This window comes from Trichosurus vulpecula, chromosome 4 (genome assembly GCF_011100635.1).
Source record: "Trichosurus vulpecula isolate mTriVul1 chromosome 4, mTriVul1.pri, whole genome shotgun sequence".
Lineage (NCBI taxonomy): Eukaryota > Metazoa > Chordata > Mammalia > Diprotodontia > Phalangeridae > Trichosurus > Trichosurus vulpecula.
The window spans coordinates 392015974-392041929 of NC_050576.1; the positions used below are offsets into that span (position 1 = coordinate 392015974).

The following is a 25956-nucleotide window of genomic DNA, read 5'->3' on the forward strand; positions in this document are numbered from 1 at the left end:
AATATGTTATGGTTTAGAATCCCTTTGCCATTTTGTTTCTTGAATAGTCAGGCCACACTGCCCTAAATAGGTGCCTAGGATTGGTTTCAATGCTCCAAATGAGGTCTGACCAAAGCCGAATTCAGCGGGACTGCCTATCACCTCTCTTCATCCGAATGTCAGACTACTATTTTTAGCTCAGATTATGGGGTGGCCCTTCCAGACTCATTGCTTGATTGTAGCCCCTCAAGTTATAATGAACTGTCCCCCTTCTTGGAGAGACCCATGAGCAACCAAATCTATGCTGGTTCAAAACTCTGAGGAAAAAGGTGTTGACCTCCAGCCTCAATGTCACCCCATTCTTCTTGGCTCTCCAGGGTCTACTTATTAACTTAGCCTTTAGAATCCCAGACGTGCACACCGTGTGCCGATCGCTATTCAGCGTTATCAAAATGACCTTGTTTCCTTCAGAAATCTTTTATGAAAGGAGAGGCAGAAAAGGAATGATGACTTTGAAACATGTTCTGTTTCTCTAGTCTATGCAGAGCAAAACTTAGCCTACCAGGTGGAGGGTCCTTTTTGTGTTCATTAAACTCTATGATAATCCAGCATTATTTAATTATTAAAGTTTTTAAAAATTAATTATTATATATTGTATTATATATTATTTTTATTTATTTAACATTTGTATTTAATATATTATAATAATTATATATGTAAAATATATTATATAATACACAGAATATATTATAATATGTAGTATGATAAATAAAACATACTATTATATAATATGTAATAATTAATTTAATTAAATAAACATTAATAATTTCTTGGTAATACAGCATTTAAGACTTCCTTTTCCTTCCCCTGGGGTACCAGCACTCTCCAATAGTCAGTGCTTGCAAACTCCCTCTGCTTTAGGTCAGAAGATCAACAAATCAAATTCAGCCCCGCTCCCTCCCTCGTTCTACAGGTGAGGAAACTGAGGCATAGAGAGGTTAAGCAACTTGCCCAGCATCACACAGCTATTAGGAATGTGAGATGGGATTTAAACCTAGGTGTTCCTGACTCCAAGCCTAGCGCTATTTCTAGGCCAGTTCACAGATCATTTTCTGATATGCGATTTCATTTTGTTGGAGTCAGTTCTAACATCCTGATTCAGGTTCAATGTTGGGATGAATTGTGGAACTTACAAGTAATTGAACAATTAACAAGAGGAGATTCGCTTTGCCTCACTGTAGCCAGGATATGCAGCAGGGATACAGTGGCACTGGGTATATCCCCTCCATATGGAAAAATGGTCAACAGGGCAGTATACGGTGAAGGACGTGGTGACTTAGATGGTTTTTGGAAATCCAGCACACTGGAGGACACTGACTGTGCACATATGGGACTTTTTATGCCCTTACATTCGTCAGGGAAGCATGGGACCTCTTTTGTCTCTTTTTAGGGAAAACAAATCTCTGTCATGGGGCTGGTAGGTGGTGCAGTGGATAGGGTGGTAAGCCTGAAATCAGGAAGATTCATTTTCCTGAGTTCAAATATGGCCCCAGACACTTACTAGCTCTGTGACCCCGGGCAAGTCACTTAACCCTGTTTGCCTCAGTTTCCTCATCTGTAAAATGAACTGGAGAAGGAAATGGCAAACCGTTTCAGTATCTTTGCCAAGAAAACCCCAAATGGGGTCACTAGGAGTCAGACATGACTGAAAATAACTGAAGAACAAATCTCTGACATAGGAAGAAAGAAGGAAGGATGGACCTAACCTACCCAGGTGGGAAAACATTGGTAGACTTTCGTTCAATCACACATTTAATCTGCATCACAATCTCGTAAGTTAGAAAGACTATACTTTATTATCCCAATTTTACAGATGAGAAAAGAGAGGCTCAGAAATTAGTTAATAAATGGTAGAGCCAGGGCTAGAAACTAGATTGCGTGATTCCAGTGGTTGCTCCATTATACTGCACTTCCTATGCTCCTCATAATAATAATGGCCGATATCTACATGATACTTCAAAGTTTACAAAATACTTTACATAGGTCCTCTCATTTGATCCAGATAATGGCTCTGTGAGGGAGGTCCTACAGGTGTTATTAGCCCCATTTTACAGATGAGAAGGTTGAGGCTCACAGAGGTTTGTCCTTGCTCGTGGCTAGTGTCAGAGGCTTTGTTTGAACCGAGCATTCCCCTGTCTCCAAGTCCTGTGACCCTTTCTGCTAAACCACAGCACCTCATCATCCTCTCATGGAGAAATCAAAGGAACTTTCATCTCTAATTATGGTGAAGAGTTCTGATTAAAGGTTTAGTGCTGATTAAAACGAGTGACTAAACTGAGTTGGGGGGAGTGTCTTAAATATATTTGTATTATTCATGCTACTACGCCAGCCAACTCATGCATAATTATAGCTTTGACATTATTTGATGATGAATTATATCTTCTTTTAATTTGTATTCCTATCCTAAATCAGCTGGGTGGCCAAGTGCATAGAGCATTGGACTTGGAATCAGGAATACGTGAGTTCAAATCGTGCCACATGCTATATGATCCAGGGCAAGTCACTTAACTCCTGTGTCTCAGTTTCACCATCTGTAAAAGGGGTTGAATTTGACCATTCAGGTCCTTTTCAGCTCCCAAACTATGATCCTATCATCCTAGCCAGAAGGACTTTGCAGGAAACCTGGTTTCAGGGGTGATTTTGTTTTCCTATTTTCACTCTTTTGCAAAGGTTAGAAAGAAATATAAATTCAAGTTGTTATTCAGTCATTTCCAGTTGTGTATGACTCTGACCCCATTTGGGGCTTTCTTTGCAAAGATACTAGAGTGCTCTGCCATTTTCTTCTCCAGCTTATTTTACAACGAGGAAACTGAGGCAAACAAGGTTAAATGAGTTGCCCAGGGTCACACAGCTAGTAAGTGTCTGTGACCAGATTTGCACTCAGGAAGAGGAGTTTTTCTGACTCCAGGTCCAGTGCTCCATCCACTGCAACACCTACCATGCCAAATTCAAGTTAGTAAGTAGTTATTGTGAAAGGGTCTCCCTGCTAGCTCCACCTCTTCAAATCCTTTTCTTTTAAGTTTCAGGTCAGGTGTCATCATCACTTCCATGAAGCCTTCCTTGATTTTCCCAGCGATAAGTAATCTTTGCTTTTTCTTACTATGCTATTTGGACCTCTCCTATACATTTATTGTGCATAAATGTACAAAACATCCATGATTTCATTAGTATAAGGAAGTCTCTAGTTAGGAACTCTTTCCACCTCAAAAAAAATTGCAACTCATCTGGGATTTAATCTATATGTCCTAGAAAGTTGCTTGAGACACAAAAAATCTTAGAGATTATCCACCCCTCAGTAATAACGAGCTGACATTTGTATAGCGTATAACAGTTTACAAAGCATGTTACCTCCATTATTTGATGTATAGCCATCCCTTGCTACTTTTAAATTCTTATCCTCTCCCAACCCTACCCTGGATCCTCTCTATTCTTTCTAACTCTCCAGCCCATTCCTTTGTTATGCAGACTATTTCTGAAACAATCTGTAAAGCCCTGATCTCATCTCCAAATTGGTATGCTCTGGAAAAAAAATTTTCTATCTGTCTACTGAGAGCAGTATGGACAAACTGCCACACTGGTGACATCTACTAAAAAGGGGGAGAAAAGAAACAAACGTGTGTTTCCTTACCGGTTTTCCAGGAGACAGAGAAGAGTGTCATTTATATTATCATCATACAGGGTGTCCATAAAAAGTCCATGTGCAATTTAAAATACTTGTAACTTTGTAACTGTATTTGATAAAAAGAATCTGTAAAAAGCAAAAGAAAGAAGGAACACTTAATTTTTTTATTGTTCTTGTTGGTTTTCAACAGGTCCGCCATCATTACTACTACAAAGGGTAATACGATTCTGTAGTTCATGGAAAACATTTTCAAGCTGATTTTCAGTAATGCCAATAATCACATCAATTATTCTAGCTTGCAAGTCTTCTTTAGATCAAGGTTTGGTTGAATAAACATTAGTTTTCACATGTCCCCATAAAAAGAAATCCAGTGAAGTCAAATCTGGCGAATGTGGAGGCCAAGAAAATGGTAGACTTTGGACGGCGGTTGTAGATTTTAGTTCAGCCAACCAAAGAACAAAGAACTTTCTCTTCTAGTGAAGCCATGGGTCAACAGTAATCCTGAAAAATAAGTAATTTTTAAGTTGAATTTCTAAAAATAAAAATAAAATAAACATAAAATTTCTAAAGACAAAAATAAACTAGATACACCAATCTTTCTAATCCTTGTTACAGATTCTTTCTATCACCTATAGTTACAAAGTTACAACTATTTTAAATTGCACATGGACTTTATGGACACCCCGTATGTGTTCTTTCAACATTAATATTGTTAACAATAATTTTGTATAAATGAGGCCTGTCTTTTTTACTTTGATCTCCTTGGGGCGCAGACAGAGAAGCGATTGTGGACTAAGCAGTATGAAAGGTTTAGTGACTTTTGTCAGATAATTCCCAATTGTTTTACAGTCTGGTTTCACCAATTCACAGCTACTCTTATCCTGCATTCATGTGCCCGTTCTCCCATAGACTCTCCAACACTATTTCCAATTTTAAAAAAGTCATCTACAAAATCCTTTCCTCACAATATCCATGAAAATATCATTTCCATTTTATAGATTGTAAGATCAGAGAGTTATTGCTGCAAGGGACCTTGGGCTTCTAGTCCAACCCCTTCATCTTACAGGCAAGGAAACTGTGGCTCAGAGTAATTTATTGACTTGTCCAAGGTCACACAGTAAGCAACAGGGCCAGGATTCAGTTATGGATCTCCTCATTCTGAGGAGTCAACACCTCAGATGTTTCTTTTGCCATTATCAATGAACATCTCTAAAATGCCTACTCTGTGCCAGGCACTGTGCTAAAAGCTGGAGCATAATGCTTTGCTTTTAAATTCAGAATGTTTCCAGGAAGTGGTTTTGTATATTTTAAAAAGGTGGTTTTTTTTTTCCTTCTCAAGCCTTCTTATCACTGGTTTTTCTTTTCACTTTCTTCTTTCTCATAAAAGTAAACTACAGAAATAAAAATCCAGTTAGACAAGGGTTCTGATTAGTTATGTTAATACCTCATTAATTGGATTTTCCAATATAAATACCATAGAGGTATTTAATCTTCTGTGTTTATTTAACACCCCTCCTCCAAAAGAACTCAAGGCTCTGGCTAAAGAAGTGTCAAATATGCTAACAATCTTTGGATACTGGAACAGCTAGGTAGGGAGTCCAACTGTGTTTGTCCAAGCAGAATGCCGAATTGGAGGGACAAATTGGTCATTTCTGGGTATTTCATCTCTCTTAAGTGGCCTTGCAAGGAATGTTACCCAAAGTCTTCAGAATTTTCTAGGCAACAAAATAAATATGATCCCAAAGAGGGAGGAGACGAGAATAATTATCTGTTTAATCAGATAAGAAGGTTACAGAGAGGTGATGACTCAGAAGGATTATCTTTTTCTGCCCCTGGTTCATTATATCTAATTCAACCTCCACCTGTATCTGAGGATCCCAGGGATTAGTGCTGGTGCTGATCTTGCATATTCCCCAGGACCCAGGGGATCTGTTTGCTTTTTTGCATTGCTTCTTCCTCCTTGCACTGGACAGGACGTCTCCCTCCTCCCTGTGAGGGCAGGAGGGTGCCACGGGCCAAGGGCAACAGGTCATTCCCAGAAAACTGGTTCTCAGGATCCTGGTGGACTCTTACAATTCAGCTTTAACTCATGACTTCTCACGCGTGAACACAGAGACTGAACAGCCCAAGAGATGGATTTTGGATCGCTGGAGACCGTTGTGGCCAACTCTGCCTTCATAGCTGCCCGGGGCAGTTTTGATGCCAGTGGTAGTTCCCATCTGTCCCGGGACAAGAAGTACTTTTCGAAGCTCAAACTGCCTCCTCTCTCCAAATGTGAATCCCTACGCGATACTCTTAACTTAGAATTTGAAAACATTTGCTCTGAACAGCCTATCGGCAAGCGCCTCTTCCAGCAGTTTCTAAAGAATGACGAGCGGCATGTCCCCGCAGTTGAGTTATGGAGGGACATCGAGGACTATGACACTGCCGACGATGATTTTCGCCTTCAGAAAGCCCAGGGCATCCTTGCTGACTACCTGGACCCCAAGGCCAAGCTTTTCTGCAGCTTCCTGGAGGAGGCGACGGTTGAAAAAGTCAAGGAGAAGCACTCAAGCATCCCCAATGGACTCTTCCAGCCTCTTCTTCAGGCAGCCCTTTGCTACCTGAGTGAGGTTCCCTTCCGAGAGTACTTGGAGAGCTTGTATTTCTTGAGATTCCTGCAGTGGAAGTGGCTGGAAGCCCAGCCCATCGGGGAAGACTGGTTTTTGGACTTCAGGGTCCTGGGAAAAGGGGGTTTTGGGGAGGTGTCAGGTTGCCAGATGAAAGCCACAGGCAAGATGTACGCCTGTAAAAAACTGAATAAGAAGAGGCTGAAGAAACGAAAAGGGTATCAAGTAAGCAGCAGCAAATAGGTCCCAGCAAGTCCAAAGTAAATGCCTTTGAGATTCCCAAAATGGGGCAGAGGTGGGAGGTGGCAAGGTTGTGGGGCAGGGGGCACGGTGGTGCATTAATTGGGATGTAGAAATTCAGTCATTCTCTTTATATGTCTTTAACAGAGTAGAGGTGGCTGGCTTCCATTTTGGGGATAGAAAATGCTGACTTGGAGGAGTAGCCAAACTCTCCTGGCTCTGATTCTGGTCAATCTGTAATGAGAAGCAACCACGACATAGCGAATAGAAAGCTGGCCTTTGAGTCAGGCCAATCTGAATTCAAGTCCCAACCCTGACACATAATGACTGTGTGATGGTAGGCAAGCCATTTAACCTCTTAGTGGCCAGAACAACAGTTACAATTCTTCACTGGAAGAGGGTGTCTTTCCACCTTGGAGCTCCCTACAGAGATGAAATCACAGATCCAGACCAAAAAATATATGTTATATTATTAAAATGGGTCACCTGTACCTGGTGGTACAGGAGCTGAGTTCTGATGTTTTATGACACTGAAAGCTAGATCACTGAGGGAAGAGAATGGATGGAATGACCTCTCAACACCCCTTCCAGTCCAGTGATTATATGGTTCACCTCCTCCAGTTCTATTGGTACAATTAATATCACTTGTTTTAAAAGTAAACTGGGCATTCTTAGGTTTTGGTTTGTAGCCAACCCACAGGATATATTGGTACAGATCTTACCATATATATACATTTTGTTTTAGGCAGGGGAAGGCAAAGCAATTGGGGTTAAGTGACTTGCCCAGGGTCACACAGCTAGTGAGTGTCGTGTCTGAGGCCAAATTTGAACCCAGGTCCTCCTGACTCCAGGGCCAGTGCTCTATTCACTGTGCCACCTAGCTGCCCCTCATATATACATTTTTAAACCACTACCATAGCTGTAGGAATGCCTCATTCTTCCAGCTGCCTCAGCCTGGCCTTTGGAAATATGCTCAGCACAATAGTAACTTACTTTGTGCTCTAAAGAGTAGTACAGCTTTCCATGGCGGCTAGGGATAAAGCCTGGACCTGTAATTTCAACTGAATAGGGAAATCCCAGGTGAAGAAACTCCCTCTAACAACACAGATTGGCACCTTTTCTGCAACTTAAAATTTATTTGCCTAGGGCATTGAAAGATTAAGTGATTTGCCTAGAGTCACAAAACCAGTATATGTCAGAGGTAGGACTTGAACCCAGGTCTTCCTGGCTAGGAGGCCAGCCTTATATCTATTATAATATATATGTATATATCTATTATAGTAGATGTATCTATCTATCTATCTATCTATCTATCTATTGGTAGTAAAGACCAACACTACCCTTCATCATATAGGAAACGCACATTTCATCCTAGCTTTTAAAAATTGCAGTTTCTCCTTGTCATGATGGGGTCCTACTGCATGGGGGCCACTCCACCTTAACTTATGCCATTGTTCCATTTGAGAAAGAGTCTGTTTAAGTTGCTTTAAAATGACTTGTAAACACATCTTATTGGCCTTCCCATTAACCTTGACACATACCCGACCAAGTGAGGTGTTCTATTTTCCTCCAAAAGTTGTTCAGGGCAGCTAGTGCTATTACTGAGGCACATTTCAAATGAAGGAAATTTGTAAGTGGGATCAGTCTGTGACTTGTTTAAAAAAGAAACAAATAGTGCACAACTAGATGGTGTAGTGGGGACAGTCTATGACAGGAAGAAAGACAGAAACCAGTACTATTTGGTGAGTGGAGACAATCTATTACTGTGAGAAAGAAAGAAAGAAAGAAAGAAAGAAAGAAAGAAAGAAAGAAAGAAAGAAAGAAAGAAAGAAAGAAAGAAAAAAAGAAAAAAAGGAAGAAAGGAAGAAAGAAAGAAAGGAAGGAAGGAAGGAGCGGAGGGAGGGAGGGAGGAAGGAAAGAAAGAAAAAAGGAAGAGAAAGAAAGGAAAGGAGAAACGAAGGAAGGAGGGAGGGAAAGAATAAAAAGAAAAAGAACGAAAGAAAAAGAAAGAAAGGAAGGAAGAAAAAGACAGAAAGGAAGGAAGGAAAGAAGAAAGGAAGGAAGGAAGAAAGGAAGGAAGGAAGAAAGAGAAGTTAGCACACAACTAGATGGTGATAATGCTTGGTATGTCCATATCTCTGGTCAATTGATCTGAGTTGAAGAAGTTAAAGATGAAAATATTAAATCAATCCAGGGGAACTTGAGTTCCAAGGAAAAGCCTGTAGAATTCTGATGATGGGGTCTTAGAAAAGTAATAAATATTCCTTTTACCTGCGGAAGAGAGGTACTTTGGCATAATGGAGAGGGAGCTGTCTTTAAAACCAGGAAGACTTGGAGTCAAGTGTTGCCTCTTCCACACACTATCTGTGTGATCCTGGGCAGGACACGACTTCTCTGTGTGCTGAATCTAGGCAGCTTTCTAAGACTATGAGTTGCAGAGTAGGTGCTGACCTATATTGGTAAAGAGAGTTTCTTCACATGGGAGTTCCTCATGCCAGTGAAATCCCAGGACCAGTCCCTCTCTCAATACTTACCATACTACCTTCTTCTTCCAGATCAATAAGCTAGCTAGGTATAGGTAAAAATGAAATAAAATCTACATTTTTTCCCCCAGTGTAGGCTTACATACAAACCTTTCTGATGCCAAGCTTTCTTTTTTTTCCCCAAGAGATTATATCCTCTTTCTAGTTAATATCCAAGGTTAACAGAACAAATTTTTAAAGACACAGTTAAATAGAAAGTTAAAAGGTTTTAAAATAAAGGTATTACACAATTTGGGAGGACACTGACCAGTTGCTCTCCATCTCTGCAGAGGCCTGAACAAGAGGAAATGGGCTGACATTGCAGCAAGAGAGAGTTCGGTTAGACATAAGGAAGAACTGCTTGACTGTAAGGGGATTAAACACTGGAACAGGCTATCAAGGGAGGTTGTGGAATTGTCATTTCTGGCTATCTTTTAAAAACAAAATGCAGCGACTTCTAACCTGGCTACTTTAGACATTAGCCTGTCTGGAAGCAGGGGATTAGACAAGGTGACTTCTTTAAGTCCCTTGTACCTTTATGATTTTATGAGGTATCAGTTTTTCCATCTGTGAAATGGGGCTAGTATGTGTTGGTGAAGTTCTTTGAGCTTGCTTGTTGCTAACTAAAGGCTAAGTATTTTCGATCATTGCTACTGTTTCTCCTATTTAGATTATATAAATATTGCATATGCGTGGAGAGAATCCCTTGGAGGGAGGGGCGGTACAGAATGTATAAATATTATTTTGTTTAATTGAGTTTGGGGAATTTGTAGAGAATGCATTTTTTTCAGCCTAGAATGTGTGTACTTATTCAAAGTTTTGCTTTCTAGGGCGCTATGGTAGAGAAGAGGATCCTAGCAAAGGTCCATAGCAGGTTTATAGTGTCTTTGGCCTATGCATTTGAAACCAAAACTGACCTCTGTTTGGTGATGACGATCATGAATGGAGGAGACTTAAGGTAAATTGAACCCATGGGCCAAAGTGGGAGGTAAGGCTGGTATGGGCCAAAGTGATATGACAGTACCCTTCTGTGAAAAGTGGTCTTAGTAAGATGCAAACTAGACATAGGGTATAGTAGAAAACTGTCTCCGTGGTGTGATTTGACATAGCCAGGAAGAGGTAGGAATGGAGTAGAGGACACTCCCCACAGACGATGCAGGTTGGTACTTTTTCTGTAACTTTGGGTCTTAAAGAGATGCCTAGACTAGCGAGAGATTTGTCCAGGGTCAAACAGCCGGGATGTGTCAGAGGTAGGTTAGTTCCTTCTGGTTCTCTAACCACTACGCCATATTTCCTCTAGCTGAAAAGGACCAACCAAAAATAGATCTCTTACATCGCCTTCTTGGGTTGGCTGGAATTTTGTTATAAGAAGATTCTTTCCTTAGGCTCTCAGCTGGCATCTATACCCCTGGTGAAGAAGGAGCATACTTATGTGATTTAGATTTTAGCACTTTTCCCTGGAAGAAGGATTTGAGGGGATGTGGGCACTGGGTTGTTTGGGGAGTGGAGAAGAAGGAAGCTGGGTGTGATGGAGGAATAAGGACACAAAAGATAAGCTTTGCTAACTTCCTAATTGTTCTTCAGGTTGCAGCCTTGAAAGACGTGTTAGAATAATTACTAGGCTAGAGAGAACCAATGTATTGTTGTTTTTGTTGTTGTTCAGTCATTTCAGTCATGTCCAACTCTTCTCAACCCCATTTGGGGTTTTCTTGGCAAAGATACTGGAGTGATTTGTCATTTCCTTCTCCAGCTCATTTTACAGATGAGGAAACTGAGGCAAACAGGGTTAAGTGACTTGCCTGGGGTCATCCAGTTAGTAAGTGTCCAAGGTCAGATTTGAACTCAGGGCTTCCTGACTCCAGGCCGAGAGAGAGAGAGAGAGAGAGAGAGAGAGAGAGAGACAGAGACAGAGACAGAGACAGAGACAGACAGAGAGACAGAGATAGACAAAGAGAGAGAGAGAGACAGAAAGACAGACAGAAACAGAGTTTTGAATAGCACAAGAATAAAAACTTGGTGGTATGTAACACAATGTGTTGCTAATGGATGACATAAAATGAAGTCACCTGATAAATGAAGGGGGCTGAATGATTATTGTTCTAGTTTAGGGAAAGGGAAAGGAACAAGCATTTATTAAGTTTATTCTGTTCTAGGCACTGCACTAAGCAATTTACAAACATGATCTCATTCTATCCCCACTTTACAGTGGAGGAAACTGAGGCAAGTGGAGGTTAAGTGACTTGCTCAGGGTCACACAGGTAGTAAATGTCTGAGTTGGGATTTGAGCTCATATCTTTCTGACTCCAGGCCAAATGCCTTGTCTACTGCATCTCTTAGCTGCTCTAGTGCTACTTAATTTCTAAATCACTTAATTTCTCTGGGCCATGAGGTTTTTCATGTGCAAAATGAGGAATGATGAATGAGATGATCTCTATCTTCTGTTATGGAAGCTGAAATGAGGTCTTGGAATCATCTAGAACTTTCATTCAGTTTATCTGTGTTCTTCATTTCCCTGGGCAACTGAAAATTGGGATAAAAACTGAACAAAATGTTTTTAGAGCTATCCAATGGTGAGACATTGTATTTTCCCCTAAATCTAGAGATCATCCCTTCATGACGATTTTGCTATTTATTTTTTTCTCATAGCACCTCTGTTATTTTTTTCCTTTTAATTTACTTATTATCACTTTACAATATTCAGTTCCACAAGCTTTTGAGTTCCAAATTTTCTCTCCCTTCCTCCCCTCCCCCCTCCCCAAGATGGCATGCAATCTGATATAGGCTCTACATAGACATTCACATTAAAAATATTTTCACATTAGTCATGTTGCGAAGAATTAGAACCAATAGAATGAACCACAAGAAGAAACAAAACAAAAAAGAGAGGGAGCAAATAGTGTGCTTCACTCTCCATTCAGACTCCATAGTTCTTTCTCGGGATGTGGATAGCTTTTTCCATCTTGAGTCTTTTGGAGTTGTAACCCTAGGCACGTCACTTAGCCTCTCTGGGCCTCAGTTTCCTCATCTGTTTAATGGGGATGATAATAATAGTACCTACTTCACAGGGTTGTCATGAGGATCAAATGAGATAATCTCCCACAAGGCACTTTGTGAACCTCAGAAAAATGTCAGCTCTTAATACGATTATAGATAGACCCCATGAAGTACCCACTTCTTCCACGGTGTTCTGCTCTGCCAGGTACCACATCTACAACGTCAATGAGGAGAATCCCGGTTTTGAGGAGCCAAGAGCCGTGTTTTACATTGCCCAGATCATCTGTGGCATGGAACACCTCCACCAGAAGAGGATTGTGTATAGGGATCTCAAACCAGAGAACGTCCTGTTGGATAACGACGGTAAGTGTAACCTGCCCTGGGTAACCAACTAGTCTGCCTTGTACCTTTTGCTTTTCAACGTATTCTCCCCAGATTTGGGATGATCAGTTGTCAATATGATTGATCCAGGGAAGGGAGGTCTCTTCCAGTCCGCTTACTCAGCACTTTGAATTGGTGTGTCTGGCTGACCCACAGAATCTTTAAGAGGAGTGGGCTCATGTTTTGGTGCACTATTAAAAGGTATTGATGTGTACCTTCTGTTTGATTTGAGGTCTAAGGCTTTCATCTTGAAACAAAATGGCCACCATTAAAATTTTTCAAACGGGCATCTCATCCATCATTTTTACCAAACTTGAATGAGAATGGGAAGATAGGCGCAGGTTACAGAGGTGTGGTTTAACTGTGTGGAGTCTACAACTCATGGAATCACTCGTCTGGTTGTATCTGACTCTTTGTGACCCCATTGGGGGTTTCCTTGGCAGAGATAATGGAATGGTTTGCCATTTCATTCTCCAGCTCAACCATGAGGAAACTGAAATAAACAGAGTTAAGTGACTTGCCCAGGGTCACGCAGCTATTAAGTGTTTGAGGCTGGGTTTGAACTCAGGAAGATGAGTCTTGCTGACTCTAGACCTGGTGTTCTATCCGCTGCACCACCTAGCTGCCCTATATAGAATCACTAGTGAGTATTTATGATTTAATGGTCAAATTTCTAGCAAATGTTTGTACTTTCTGCCTATGATGTGCAGTTACAGCTGCCAGTGCCTCCACCTTTATAGATACCTTCCATCTACTCTATATTTATCTTGAATGTGTTTCAATTACGTATGTGTTTTCTGTACTATTTGAGGGCAAACTCCTTGAAGACAGGGACTTTCTGCCTTTTTTTCAATCCTGGAATTTAACACAATCCCCAACACATAAAAAGTACTTATCAATGACTAATAAGTGGATTTTTATTGATTGATTAAGACACATCAGAGACCTCTTAAAATGCAGTCCTAAATATATACAGAATGGGCTTTTGACTTCCTTTTAACTAATTTCTCTTTGCAATTATGATAAACTTTGTTCTGTGGGGGTGAGGATTGTTTCATTTATTGTCTTGGTATCAGCAACTGGTGTCAAGGTCAAGATACTTAATAAACATTTATTGAATCGAATAATTACTAAATAGCCACATAGTTAAATCCATATGGAAATTCAGGAATGGTGCAAATATTTAGATTTGGGGAGAAATTGTCTTTGCAAATTCTAATTGATTGCAGAGGACTGAAGCTTATCTTTAGTTTTATTTGGACATGGCTAGGGCTTGCCAACGGAGAGGAGTGGAAGAGGTTGTTTCTGAATCGTCTGTGACCTTATTCTATTGCTCGCCTTCCTGGGCAGGGTGTGTACATAGCACTGTATTGTGGCTCCAGCAAGGTGCTGGGTACGCCTGCTTCCTTCATGTTTGGCCTCATTGATGTTTGCTTTTCAGGGAATGTACGGATTTCTGATCTCGGCCTTGCTGTGGAACTGAAGGAAGGACAGACAAAGACAAAGGGTTACGCGGGCACCCCAGGTAAACACCCATAAATCTGTAAGGGATAGGGTGGTGGAGAAAGCCAGAGGAGCTGCTCGGCCAAGTCCCGCCTTAGGAGAAACCAAGAGTTATCCCCTTCTTAAGGAGGGGAGGATGTCATTTTGTTTGGTCAGCATAGAAATTCTTAAAGAAGCAATGCTGGCCCTCCTCCTCCCCAAATCAGGTTTAGGCCTGGAATGAATGAATGAATGAGTGAATGAATGAATGAAAATGCAGTTATTAAGTGCCTCCAATGTGCCAAGCACTGGGCTAAGTGCTGGGGGATGTAAAAAGAAAAGGCAAGACAGTCCCTGCTCTAATTGGGAGACTCAGCATTTGTAAGAGAATTCAGCAATCTGATGCTAGATCTCCACTGGTGGGTGTGTCTTCCTGCCCCATAGGTTTGGAAGGGACATTTAAGGCTAACTAGTCCAGCTCCTCAATTACAGATAAGGAACTGAAGCCCTAAGGGGTGGTGATTTGCTCAAGGTCATAGTGAGAGTGAGTCTCTTAGGAGGGGTAGAGGAAGAAATGAAGCTCTCCCTTGGGACCTTGGAGGAGTGGTGCAGTTGTGCTTGTAGGTAGGTGGCTAGTGGCTCCCCTGCTAATCTGTTACTGCTCCAATCCTAACCTTCCCAGCTGATCCCATTGTATCTTCTAATTAATAACAATATTTATATTTTATTAATAACACATATTTTTATTATGTATCAATATATTATATATTTATTAATAACATTATATTGATAATAATAATATTTATGTAGCACTTGAAAAGTTTGAAAAGCACTTTGCATATGTAATGTCATTTGATCCTCACAACAACCCTGATGGAGTCCGTTATAATCCATATTTTATAGATTAGGAAACTGAGGGAAACAGGGTTAAATGACTTGTCCTGGGTCACACAGTTAGTAAATAATCTGAGGCAGGATTTTTATTCAGATCTTCTTGATTCCAGTTCAGTGCTCTAAAAATTATTCCATCCAGCTGTCACAAAATGATCATAATCTATAATTGCTTTGCTGATGCCTTGTTAGCTAAGCGAGTCCATAGCCTTCCCTTATGTGGTAATCAGCAAACATTTATTTGGCACCTGTTTTGTGCGTGGCATTGGTGTTAGGCATTTGGGATACAAAGACCCAAATCACACAGTACTTGCCATCTGTGAGACTTTCTTCTGGTAACACTTTGAACATGAGAGCCTGGGATCTGGCAGTTGAATTCCAGGCTATATTTTCTTGAAAACCTTGTGGTTTGGTCCAGTTGCTCATCGGATGCGTGAATATTGTGGCTATGGCTTTAAGTGGGTCTCCTTTAAGTGGGAAAGAAGTCAGTGTAATTTAAAGCAATGGGTTAGTCTTCTTCCCTAAGGCCATTAACCTTATGCTTCCGTCAGGTGGTTGTGCAAAACCCTTCAAGGATTACAAAAGACAGGAAAGCTCTTTAGAGCCTGTCTTGTCATAGCATGATTTTGGTTATATTAGGATATATGAAAAGGCAGCTAGGTGGCACAGTGGATAGCCACTGGGCTTGAAATCAGGAAACTTGTCTCCATGAGTTCAAATACAGTTTTAGACACTTACTAGCTGTGTGACCCTGGGCAAGTCACTTAACCCTGTTTGCCTCAGTTTCCTAATCTATAAAGTCAATTGGAGAAGGAAATGTCAAACCACTCCCAGTATCTTTGCCAAGAAAGCTCCAGATGGGGTCATGAAGAGTCAGACAGGACTGAAATGAGTGAGCAACAACAAAAGATATATGAAATCATATGACCACTCTCATCACCTGTGAAGATACAATCTAGGGCTTCTTCATCATTCATTCAGTTCAATAAAAAAACAAAAACAAACAAACAAAAAAAAAAACAAGGCAGTGCTGAGGATGGGGTCCGAATGAGGCTGTCATGATAGCTTGGTTTACATTTCCATTTTGCCCTATCTCAGTTTATTACATAAGCCCTGACTCTTCCTTGGGTTTTCACGTAGCTCATCCCCAAACCAGGTGCAAGTCAACATTTTTTTTTTCTCTTCCATAACTAGATGGCCTCTGACTCTAGATTTGTGATGCAGTAGTCTTACTATGAAGACTTCGGTCATGCATTTTATGAGACTCAAGACACAAATGGTTCTGTGATCTCATCCATGTGGAAATTCCCTCCAAAAATGCAACCCATCCAATTCTTCCTATCACGTGTAATTGACTCTTGCTCACGCCTTCACAAAAGTTCATTAAAGGGGGCCCACCCAATATGGCGATAAGTTCTTCCTTGCTTTTTCATAAAATCATATGAGTGTATGTATCAATGAGACCACTCTGGCCACATCACCATTCTGGCTTCTTTTTTTTAATCATACAGCCCTCCGATGACCTTTTTATTCCAATGTTTATAGGATCATAGCTTTAGAGATGGAATGGACTATGTAGTCCAGAGTAGTCAGAGGCTGTGTAGTACAACTTCCTCACTTTACAGATGAGTAAACTGAGGCTCAGGGAAGTGAAGCAACTTGCCTTGGGTCATATATGTAGTAAGTACTATGTTACACTTATGCAGTAAGCACCACATCACATATATGTAGCAAGCGCCACATCACACATAGGTAGCAAGTGTCACATTACATATATGTAGTAACATGCTATGTATGCATAGTAAGCACCATATTACAAGCATATAAGTTCCATATTACATATATGTAGTAACTACAATATTATATAATGTAGCAACATATTACATATATGTAGTAAATACCTCATCACACATGTAGTACCATATTACATATATGTAGCGAGTACATATATGTAGTAAGTAAAGGTGGAATTTTAACCCAGATCTTCTGAGTTAGTGTACTTTGGATTGTACCACTATCTTCTTCATAGTCTGTTCTTGAGACTGTAGCATTCTGTAACTTGAGTCCATAATCTACAAGTGGAATATTGGTATAAAAAAAACAAGTCTTGTTTTAGGGAGAAGTTTAGGGGGTTACTAAAAGAACCTTTTAATTCCCCAAAGGCAATCTCTTCGTTCTCTTTAAAACATTTGAAGGTAGGGATAGGAGTAGGGTAAGAGACTGGACCTGTGATTTTTTTTTGTCATAGAGAATTCTCAATTAGAGAGCCTCTCTGCTAATTTGGGTCAGCACCTTCTCTGCGATGAATAGTCTCAGAGAATTGCCTAAATCAGTGGTGTCCAACTCGATTAAAAACTAGTACCACTAACCCATACATAAGGATCCCTGAAAGCCACATATTGACTTAGAAAACCACATATGTTTATATATTCCTTTTTTTTGGTTATTGTTACTACATCAACACCTTACAATCATATAGGAACTACATTTTAATATGGTTCAGGCCAGAACCAGTGTTGTGGACCACATGCAGCCTGTGGATGGTGTGATTGACACCTCTGACCTAAAACACTCAGAGGCCAAATGACTTGCCCAGGGTCACATGGCTAATGTATGTCAGAGGTGGGACTGGAACCCAGGTCCTTATTATTATTATTATTATTATCCTTATTAGGATATTCCTATCTTGTAGATCCTCAATATGGGATGATATTGTTTCAGAACAGAAATATAAACGATTGCTTGACACCAAAATGCTACAGAATTTAATTAAATTTTAATTTAAATACAATTTAATAAAAACCAAATCAAATCCAAATGTTGAGATGGCATGAGTCCCCTCATTTGGCAGTTGAATAGAATACATGATTTTGCTCATCACATTAATAGGCATGACCACTAGAGGGCCCCCCTGTCATTGCCATGAAGAGAGGCACTAATATTTTCCTTTGGATAAATGCTGTGTATTTATTTCACAGTGGCCTAGAATGTCAGAGCTAGAAGGGGCTTCAGAGATCATCTTCTCCAATTCCCTCGTTTTACAGATGGGGAAGCCAAATGTGTGGTTCCTGGCCAGCCACTTTACTTCTCAGCCTCAGTTTCTTTATCTATTATAAGAAAACTTACCGCACAGGGTTGTTGTGAAAATCAAATGAGAACATGGACAAAGACTTTGCAAACCTGCAAGCACTACATTAATGCTAGTTTTATTATTGTTGTTGTTATTGTTATGATTAGAATGGAATGGTAACGTCTTTAGCCTGAAAGGACCAGGGTCCCCCATTGCATCCTGGGCCATCTCCAGTCATCCTGATGAATGTCTGGCCCCTGGACCCAGATGGCTCTGGAGGAGAAAGTGCGGCTGCTGACCTTGCACAGCCTTCCCTCACTCAAATCAAAGTCAACTGCAAGTCATGTCGTCATCTCCCTGACGTCATGGTCATGGTCCTCTTTGAAGACAAAGGACAAACACAACGACAATGGAATGGGAACCATTTTTCCTGTGAAATACCAAGTTAGTTTACTAATAGTATACTAAATAATCTCACAAATTTGGAACTCCATTATGTTTCACTCCAAGGTTGTTTGTCATGGAAAATCATCAGGGCTGAGGAAAATCATCTTTGTGGACTCTCAACATTTTCTACATAGGCGAAATTTGGTTCAAATGGATGTCTCTGATAACCTTGTAAAAGAAAAAAAGGGGAGATTTCAAAAAAGGAACACATGAAGTGGTGTGTGGAAATAAATTGTAACCAGGAGGCCAGTCTCCCCCTTTTCTTTTCATGTTGATTAAATACCTCTTATTTCCACACTCTTCCCCCTCCCCCACGCTCTCTTAAAGTACACCAGTTATCTAGACTGCTTCCCTTCCTTCTAGAGTACTGGCATTGTATGTAAGCCCCTTGGGAGCAGCTGCATGGTTCCTCCAAAGCATGAGGCCCTGGAGGAGGGCCTGGAATCGCTGCTGTTATCGATTATCCTTTTATGGACATAAAAGGAAAACAAACAAGAGGAAATCACTTCTTAAGCCAAACACAGGACAAACTAACTTTCTTTTGCCTTTCTTTGTATCACTGTTAGCGCAGTGCCTGAACATCTGCACTTACGAAATGTTTGTTAACTGGTTTCTACCATATCCTCTTCAGTCACAGATTCCCAATACTTCCCAGCAGACACACAGAAAGGAGGAAATTTCCTCTTTTCCAATGGATTCTGGGGTGATATTTCTGTCATTTCTCCATTAGGGTTATGTGCATACTGAGGCCAAGAAATAAGAATTCATATCATATCCTCTGCTGTTCTTGATTTCATTAAAGCATCATTTCCATGATTGCAAGTCTCGGGATAAGTGCTCATGGCTAGTACAGCTGTGATTTTGGGATCTGGCATTCAGCTGGTGCTAATGTCTTTGCAGGTTTTATGGCACCAGAACTACTCCGGAGTGAGGAATATGATTTCTCCGTGGACTACTTTGCCTTGGGGGTTACATTATATGAGATGATTGCAGCCAGAGGACCCTTTCGAGCCAGAGGAGAAAAGGTATTAGAATCTGCTCTCTTGACAAGGTGCATCTATGATTACACTGATGGTCATTTGGTACTGAATCTTATTTACAGTGATGGTAAGGGAGCATGAGAGTGGAGAGAGGGTTGTATGTCAGGCAAAGAGACACCTCCACGTATTCTGGGATTGTAACTTCAGCTTTCAAGGACTTACTTCTTTTTTTTTTTCAATTAAAACTCTCTATTCTCCCCCTCCCACTTGCCCTATCATTTAAAAAAAAGAAAAAAAAACCCTTCTAACAAATATGCAAAGTCAAGCGAAACAAATACCTGGATTGGTCATGTCCAAGAAATGCATATCTCAGTCTGAGTTCACTCTCTCTCACGAGGTGGGGAGCATACTTCATCATTGGTCTTTTGGAATCATGGTTGGTCATGGCATTGACTAGAGTTCTTAAGTCTTCAAAGTTATTTGTCTTTACAATGGTGTTATTATTGTATCACTTATTCTATTCTCTTGGGCTTGAGTCAGAAAGACTCATCTTCATGAGTTCAAATCTGACCTCAGACACTTACTATCTGGGTGACCCTGGGCAAGTCACTTAACCCCGTTTGCCTCAGTTTCCTCATCTGTAAAATGAGCTGGAGAAGGAAATGGCAAACCACTCCAGCATCTTTGCTAAGAAAACCTTGAATGGAGTCACAGAGAGTCAAACATGACTGAAAAATGACTTAACAACAAAAATTTTTACTGTATAAACTGTTCTGGTTCTGCTCACTTTACACTGTATCAATTCATATGTCTTCTCTGGTTTCTCTGAAACTGTGTCAGGGGCTTCTTTATGTTAGTGTTCATTCTTGGTCGAGTGATATCTCTAGAGCAGGCTAATAAGTATCTGAGGCAAGATTCAGACTCATATCTCAGACTCATGCCTCATATGTCAGATAAAGCATCTTCAGATAACTTATACATCCTTTTATTTTCCCAAGTTTCAGTAGACTTAACCCTGAACTCCAGTTATGCCTCTTTCAGCACCTCAGTCCCACTAAATTTTCATTGATTTGCCCAAACCTGAGACCACCATCAGCTACTTAATTTTATTAATTACCATCCCAAACCATGGAACAAGATTTAAACTGTATTCATTTCCTATGTCTTCCCCTCATTCTTCAAAGAGCTCCCTAACTTCTACCCTTGGGCAAGATTTATGGACAATTTGGGACTGGATTTGGAAAGATTGGTAAATAAGCATAGAGGATTAGGGGGGCTAGAACCAGATTTTCACCATAAGAGAAGGTATCTTCAGCTCTATCAAGTGAAGAATAAGAGGAGAAAGTCTTGAATTAATGACTGAATCCTTGGAACTTTGGGGGCTGGGATTCTTATCTTGTGGCTCAGCGCATAAGCTAAAAAATAAGATGTCCGTGACCTGGAAGTACTGCCAACCAGAAAGAAACTACCCAAATTTTACCATGAACCTGAAAGTTGGTTGAAGAAGGCAAACAAGCTGATAGAAAAATCCATGTTGTTTATTGTTTTCCCTTAAAGCATAGCTAAGCCAGCTTACTTGTACGTACAAGGAGTCAGAGCATAAGCTCTGGCTATCTGAACAAAGAAATGAGAAAACTTATATACATCACTTTTATGATCCCCATGTATGTTTAACCGTGATACAAGAAGAGGATTTTTCCTTAATGGAATAGGTTTGTAAAGACAAGAGTGTTGACAAAGGTCAGTTAAAGTATATATGCGTAGAATATTAAGCCACGGTAGTCTCTCTCGGGATTAGGGTCTCATCCCTTAACGGTTGACAGGGAAAAGAATGTTCTTAGGTCAGCTGGATCTGGCCTTGTTGACAGAGAAAAGCTATTCTCTGAGCAAACTGTAGAGAACAAAGAAGCCCAGGTCCAGCTGATCATTAATTCAGGCCCTGGCCCTTGATTGAAATTACAAAAATGATATAAAATGGTATAAAATGTTCCACAGGACCTAAATCTCTGGTCACAGAAATAACAAAAATCAAAGTAATCTTGCCCCTAGTAAAGTCAAAGAAACATCACCAAAGTAAAATACTGGCAGTCTATAACTATTAAGGAAGTTGTGGTGCTGGAGAAATCAGTTATTGCTGAGGAGACCCCTGCCCCCAGCCCCTAACTAAAAAAACCCCCGTTTGCATAAGAAAAACAGACTTAGTTCCTGCCATTTGGCATTCAGCGGGTATCCTTGGGCCCAGTGACTGTTCTGGGGAGTGTGGACTGGTTGGCCAGGGGAGGGGCCTGATGCTAACAATCTCTTTTTGCTTCACTGAGTGGGCTCAGAGATGTTTCTATCTTGTGTCAACAAACCCAGCTGGAGCATCCCTTGGTCTGCCTATGGCCTTGAAGGTTGAAGGCCTCAGCCCCAGACATTCTCTTGAATTATGTGACTGTTCCTTATTCTTATCTTATGTTGTGGGATGTAAATGGCAAATTGGACGGAGAGTTCCTGGGTTGTAATTCAGTTGACACTTTGTCAGCTGTCTGATATGCTGTATTTACAATGTATTCAGGAGGTTCCTCTTCGTGTATCATGATCATAAAAGTGAAATAACAAAGACTTGCCAAGCCTGCTAAAATGACATATGTAAGTTTCAAGAGATAATTAACCACTGCACCTTGATCTTTTGTATAAATTCGACTTTTCCACCCCAACTCCTGGCCATTCTGATTTGGGTTGAACCCCGAATGGCCGCTGGCTAATAAATTCTGCATTTAAAAATTATACTCTGTGGTGTGTCTCACTTGCTCTTGGCATAACAAAGTAACTAAATTTCTTCCAGGTTCCAATTTAAAGGGATAGTTAGTTTTATCAATCACTTAATAATCTCCATTGGACAAATTTCAGGTCCTTTCTTAAGAGTGGGTTTTAATAGATTTAGAACTGGAAAACACCTCAGAGACTTCCTGGTTTCTAACCCCCTATTGAGGCTCAAATAGGTGAAGCTACTTACCCAAAGTCACACAGGTGTTAAGTGGCAGAGCAGTAATTCAAGCTTGGGTTGTCTGACTCCAAATTCTGGAAGCATTCTTTCCACTAACCTGTGCTGCTTTCCCTCCATCCTTTCCTAAGAGCAGAGTTTGGTGGGATACATGTAGGGAAGATCAAACATATTAGGGATCTAAACAGAGTGGAGTAAGCGCCGCCCCCCACCCCCAATTCAAAAACTTTACAATTTTGCTTATGGTGGGCCACTAGTGACTTTTATCTGTCTGTAGAGTTGAACTGGCTGCAGTGTTTTCTCCCCTTAGGTTGAAAATAAAGAGCTCAAACAGAGAATTATTTCTGAGCCTGTGAAGTACACGGAGAAATTCACCAAAGCCAGCAAGGACTTCTGTGAAGCCCTACTTGAAAAAGATCCAGGGAAGCGCCTCGGATTCAAAAATGGCAGCTGCGATGAACTCCGAGTCAACGTCCTCTTCAAGGATATTAACTGGAGGCAACTAGAAGCTGGTACTGTACCAAGGACTTAACGTATCCATACCTGAAAAAAAATAGTAACAATATTTGACTTGTGTATAACACTCTAAGGTGTGCAAAGAGCTTTACAGATATCTCACTTGATAATTTATCAATGTATTTAACAAGTGACTGCTTGTTTCTATTATTAGCCAGGCACTGTGCTAAACTCTGGAGATACAAATACTTAAAAAAATATTATATACCTTCAAGGAGCTTCTCTGGAATGTTGAGAGAGATCATATATAGACAATATAGACACAGATAATTCAGTCCTGGGCATCCCAAAAGTCTTAGTGTAGTTACACACACACACACACACACATACACACATATACACACATACACACACATCAACTTAGTAGCTCTCATATAAATTTTAATAGCTTAAAAGTGTATTAAGACTTTTGGGACACCCTGTATTTTATACACACACTTATATGTATATATATGCACACATACATACACATTGATGTATATGCTGGTACTGTTTAGTCATTTTCAGTCTTGTCCACCCCATTTGGGGTTTTCTTGGCAAAGATACTGGAGTGGTTTGCCATTTCCTTCTCCAGCTCATTTTACAGATGAAGGCAACCGAGGCAAACAGGGTTAAGTGACTTGCCCAGTGACCTACAGCTAGTCAGTGTCTGAAGCTCTATTTGAATTCAGGTCTAAGTGACTAAAGTCTCTGAGGTGTCTTCTAGCTCTAAATCTATTAAAACCCTCTCTTTAAAAAGGAGCTGAAATTTGTCCAATGGAGATATTAAATTATTGATAAATTTGAATAAATAATAAAATTGAGTTCAGGTCTAAGGCCTGGCATGTAGTCTAGTGTCTAAGATGTGCACAAATAAGTAGGAGACAAAGCAGAATATGAAAGGTACTCTTCAGTCAAGGAGCATTTATTAAGTACTTACTGTGTGTCAGACAAAGGGCTAAGCCCTGAGGGAAAAAATACAGCAAAAAGGACAGTCCCTGTCCTCAAGGAGCTTCCATCCCAATGGGGGATAAGGGAAGATAACATATAAAAGGAAGCCGAAGAGTAGGGATGAAGGATGAGGAAGACGGGAACCACCTTGCAAAATTCTGGAGTACAGCCCCGTGAGAACTGAAGACATGGCTGGCCTGCATGCCCTCCTTAAATGTAGGTTCTGGGAAGAACCATCTAATCCTCTAGAGGGAGGAACTATAAGCAGGAGGTACTTTCTAGGTATGGATTCCACTGCTGGAGTCTTTCTTCACCTTTCCAGAATGAAGGGTTTTCTGGAGGCATGGTAGAGAATTCCTCGTGAGAAAGGAAGACTTTTGAACAGTACAGACTCTAAGTGTTATAATGACTTTTAAAAATTGACACCCAGATCGGATGATCAGGGAAGTCTTCAAGCAAAAGGTGGCATTTGAACTGAGGGATATGAAAGATGAATGGATTTGGAGGGTAGGGTATTTGAGGCAAATCGCCAGCAGGAGCAAACATGGTTAAAAAAAAAAAGTACCACTCTGATTAGATTAGAGGTTTTATATAATGGAAGATAAACCGGGAGAGGTAAAATTTCAAACTACAGAAGGCCTTGAATGCCAGGCTGAGGAGTTTGGAGAGCCATTGAAGGTTTTTGGTTAGGGGATGCATGTGATTAAAGCTGTGCTTTAGAAAGGATAATCTGGAAGGGGTGATTAGCATGGCTGGTAGAATGGAAAGATGGAATGTGGTGAGGCCAGTTAAGAGTTTTTTATACCTGTCTGAGCAAGAGGTGATGAGAACATGGTTGTATGCATTATGCATTCGCTTACATTTTAGAATCTAAGGGTGTGTTTGGGGGCTTTCCAATTTAATCTTGCAAATTACATAAAGAATTTTCAAATTGCATTGAGCTGTTGGGGCAGCTAGGTGGCACAGTGGATAGAGTGCCAGGCCTGGAATCAGGAAGACTCATCTTGAGTTCAGATCTGACCTCAGACACTTACTAGCTGTGTGACCCTGGGCAAGTCACTTCATCCTGTTTGCCTCAGTTTTATCATCTGTAAAATGAGCTGGAGAAGGAAATGGCAAACCCCAATGGGGTCATGAAGAGTTGGACACAACAGAAATAACTCAACAACCACAACAATGACATTAAATAACTACAATATACCCTAGGATTATACTTGCAACTCTGGGCCATACAAAGAAGCATGAGATATAGTCCCTGTACTCAAAGAGTTTCTGATCTAGATAGATAATGCTTCACTTTCTCTACTAGGCACTAGGCAATGTCTCTAGTTGAAAAAAATGACAATTATTATTATTATAATAATATTTAGTTTATTTCTCCTTTGCTTAACTGGCTATTTCTTTCCTTACTCTGTCTTGGCCCATCTATCCTTTCTTATTTTTTTTCTTCCAACAGGTATGCTGATACCTCCTTTTATCCCTGACTCTAGAACTGTCTATGCAAAGAACATCCAGGATGTTGGTGCCTTTTCCACTGTTAAAGGGATTATCTTTGACAAAGCAGATACTGAGTTCTTTCAGGAATTTGCAACTGGAAATTGTCCCATACCCTGGCAGGAAGAGATGATTGAAATGGGTATTTTTGGGGACCTGAATGTGTGGCGTGCTGATGGCCAGATGCCCGATGACATGAAGGGGATAGCTGTGGAAGAGCCATCCTCATCAGCCAAGTCAGGAATGTGTCTGATCTCCTAGAGAAAAGCTCATCGAAGGCCTGAGAATCTTTTTCATAGGAAGCCTAACACTGGGAGACCAGGCCAAGAAAGGGAGAAAAGACCAGTCTACTTAGTAAAACCAAATAATAATGATTTAAAAATCTGGAAATCTCAGCTGTACTCAGATATCAGTCCACCTAATTGATGATTAAGATCTCATTACCCTCTTAAGCAAGTAGGCTTTGCCTGCTATAGGCTGCCCCTAGTATAACAGACTGCCTCCTTAGCAGTAGAGCTAACCACTTGGTAGCTTTTCTACCTGGAACAAAAGAAAAGGAAAGGAGTGTGTGCTGATGGGTGGCCATGCTGGACTGAAGTGTAATAACTTTCTAATCTATAATAATAAGCTTCTTTTGACCTCATACTGAGTCAGAATAGACAAGAAAGAATTACCAATAAAGCCATTACTAGCCATTACTTGTACCCTCTTGGGAACAAGGTCTTCTGGGGGATGGAGGGGAAGACCCTGAAA

The 25956-nt window shown here is 40.5% G+C and overlaps 1 protein-coding gene across 1 annotated transcript; it reads left to right on the top strand.

Moving 5' to 3' along the window:
* Positions 1 to 5793: 5793 nt before the first annotated feature.
* GRK1 (G protein-coupled receptor kinase 1) lies at positions 5794 to 25464 on the top strand. Its single transcript, XM_036758095.1, has 7 exons — positions 5794 to 6495; positions 9863 to 9990; positions 12232 to 12389; positions 13849 to 13932; positions 19198 to 19322; positions 22574 to 22775; positions 25166 to 25464. Exons 1-7 carry the CDS (start codon positions 5794 to 5796, stop codon positions 25462 to 25464), a joined length of 1698 nt encoding a protein of 565 aa, XP_036613990.1.
* Positions 25465 to 25956: the final 492 nt, after the last annotated feature.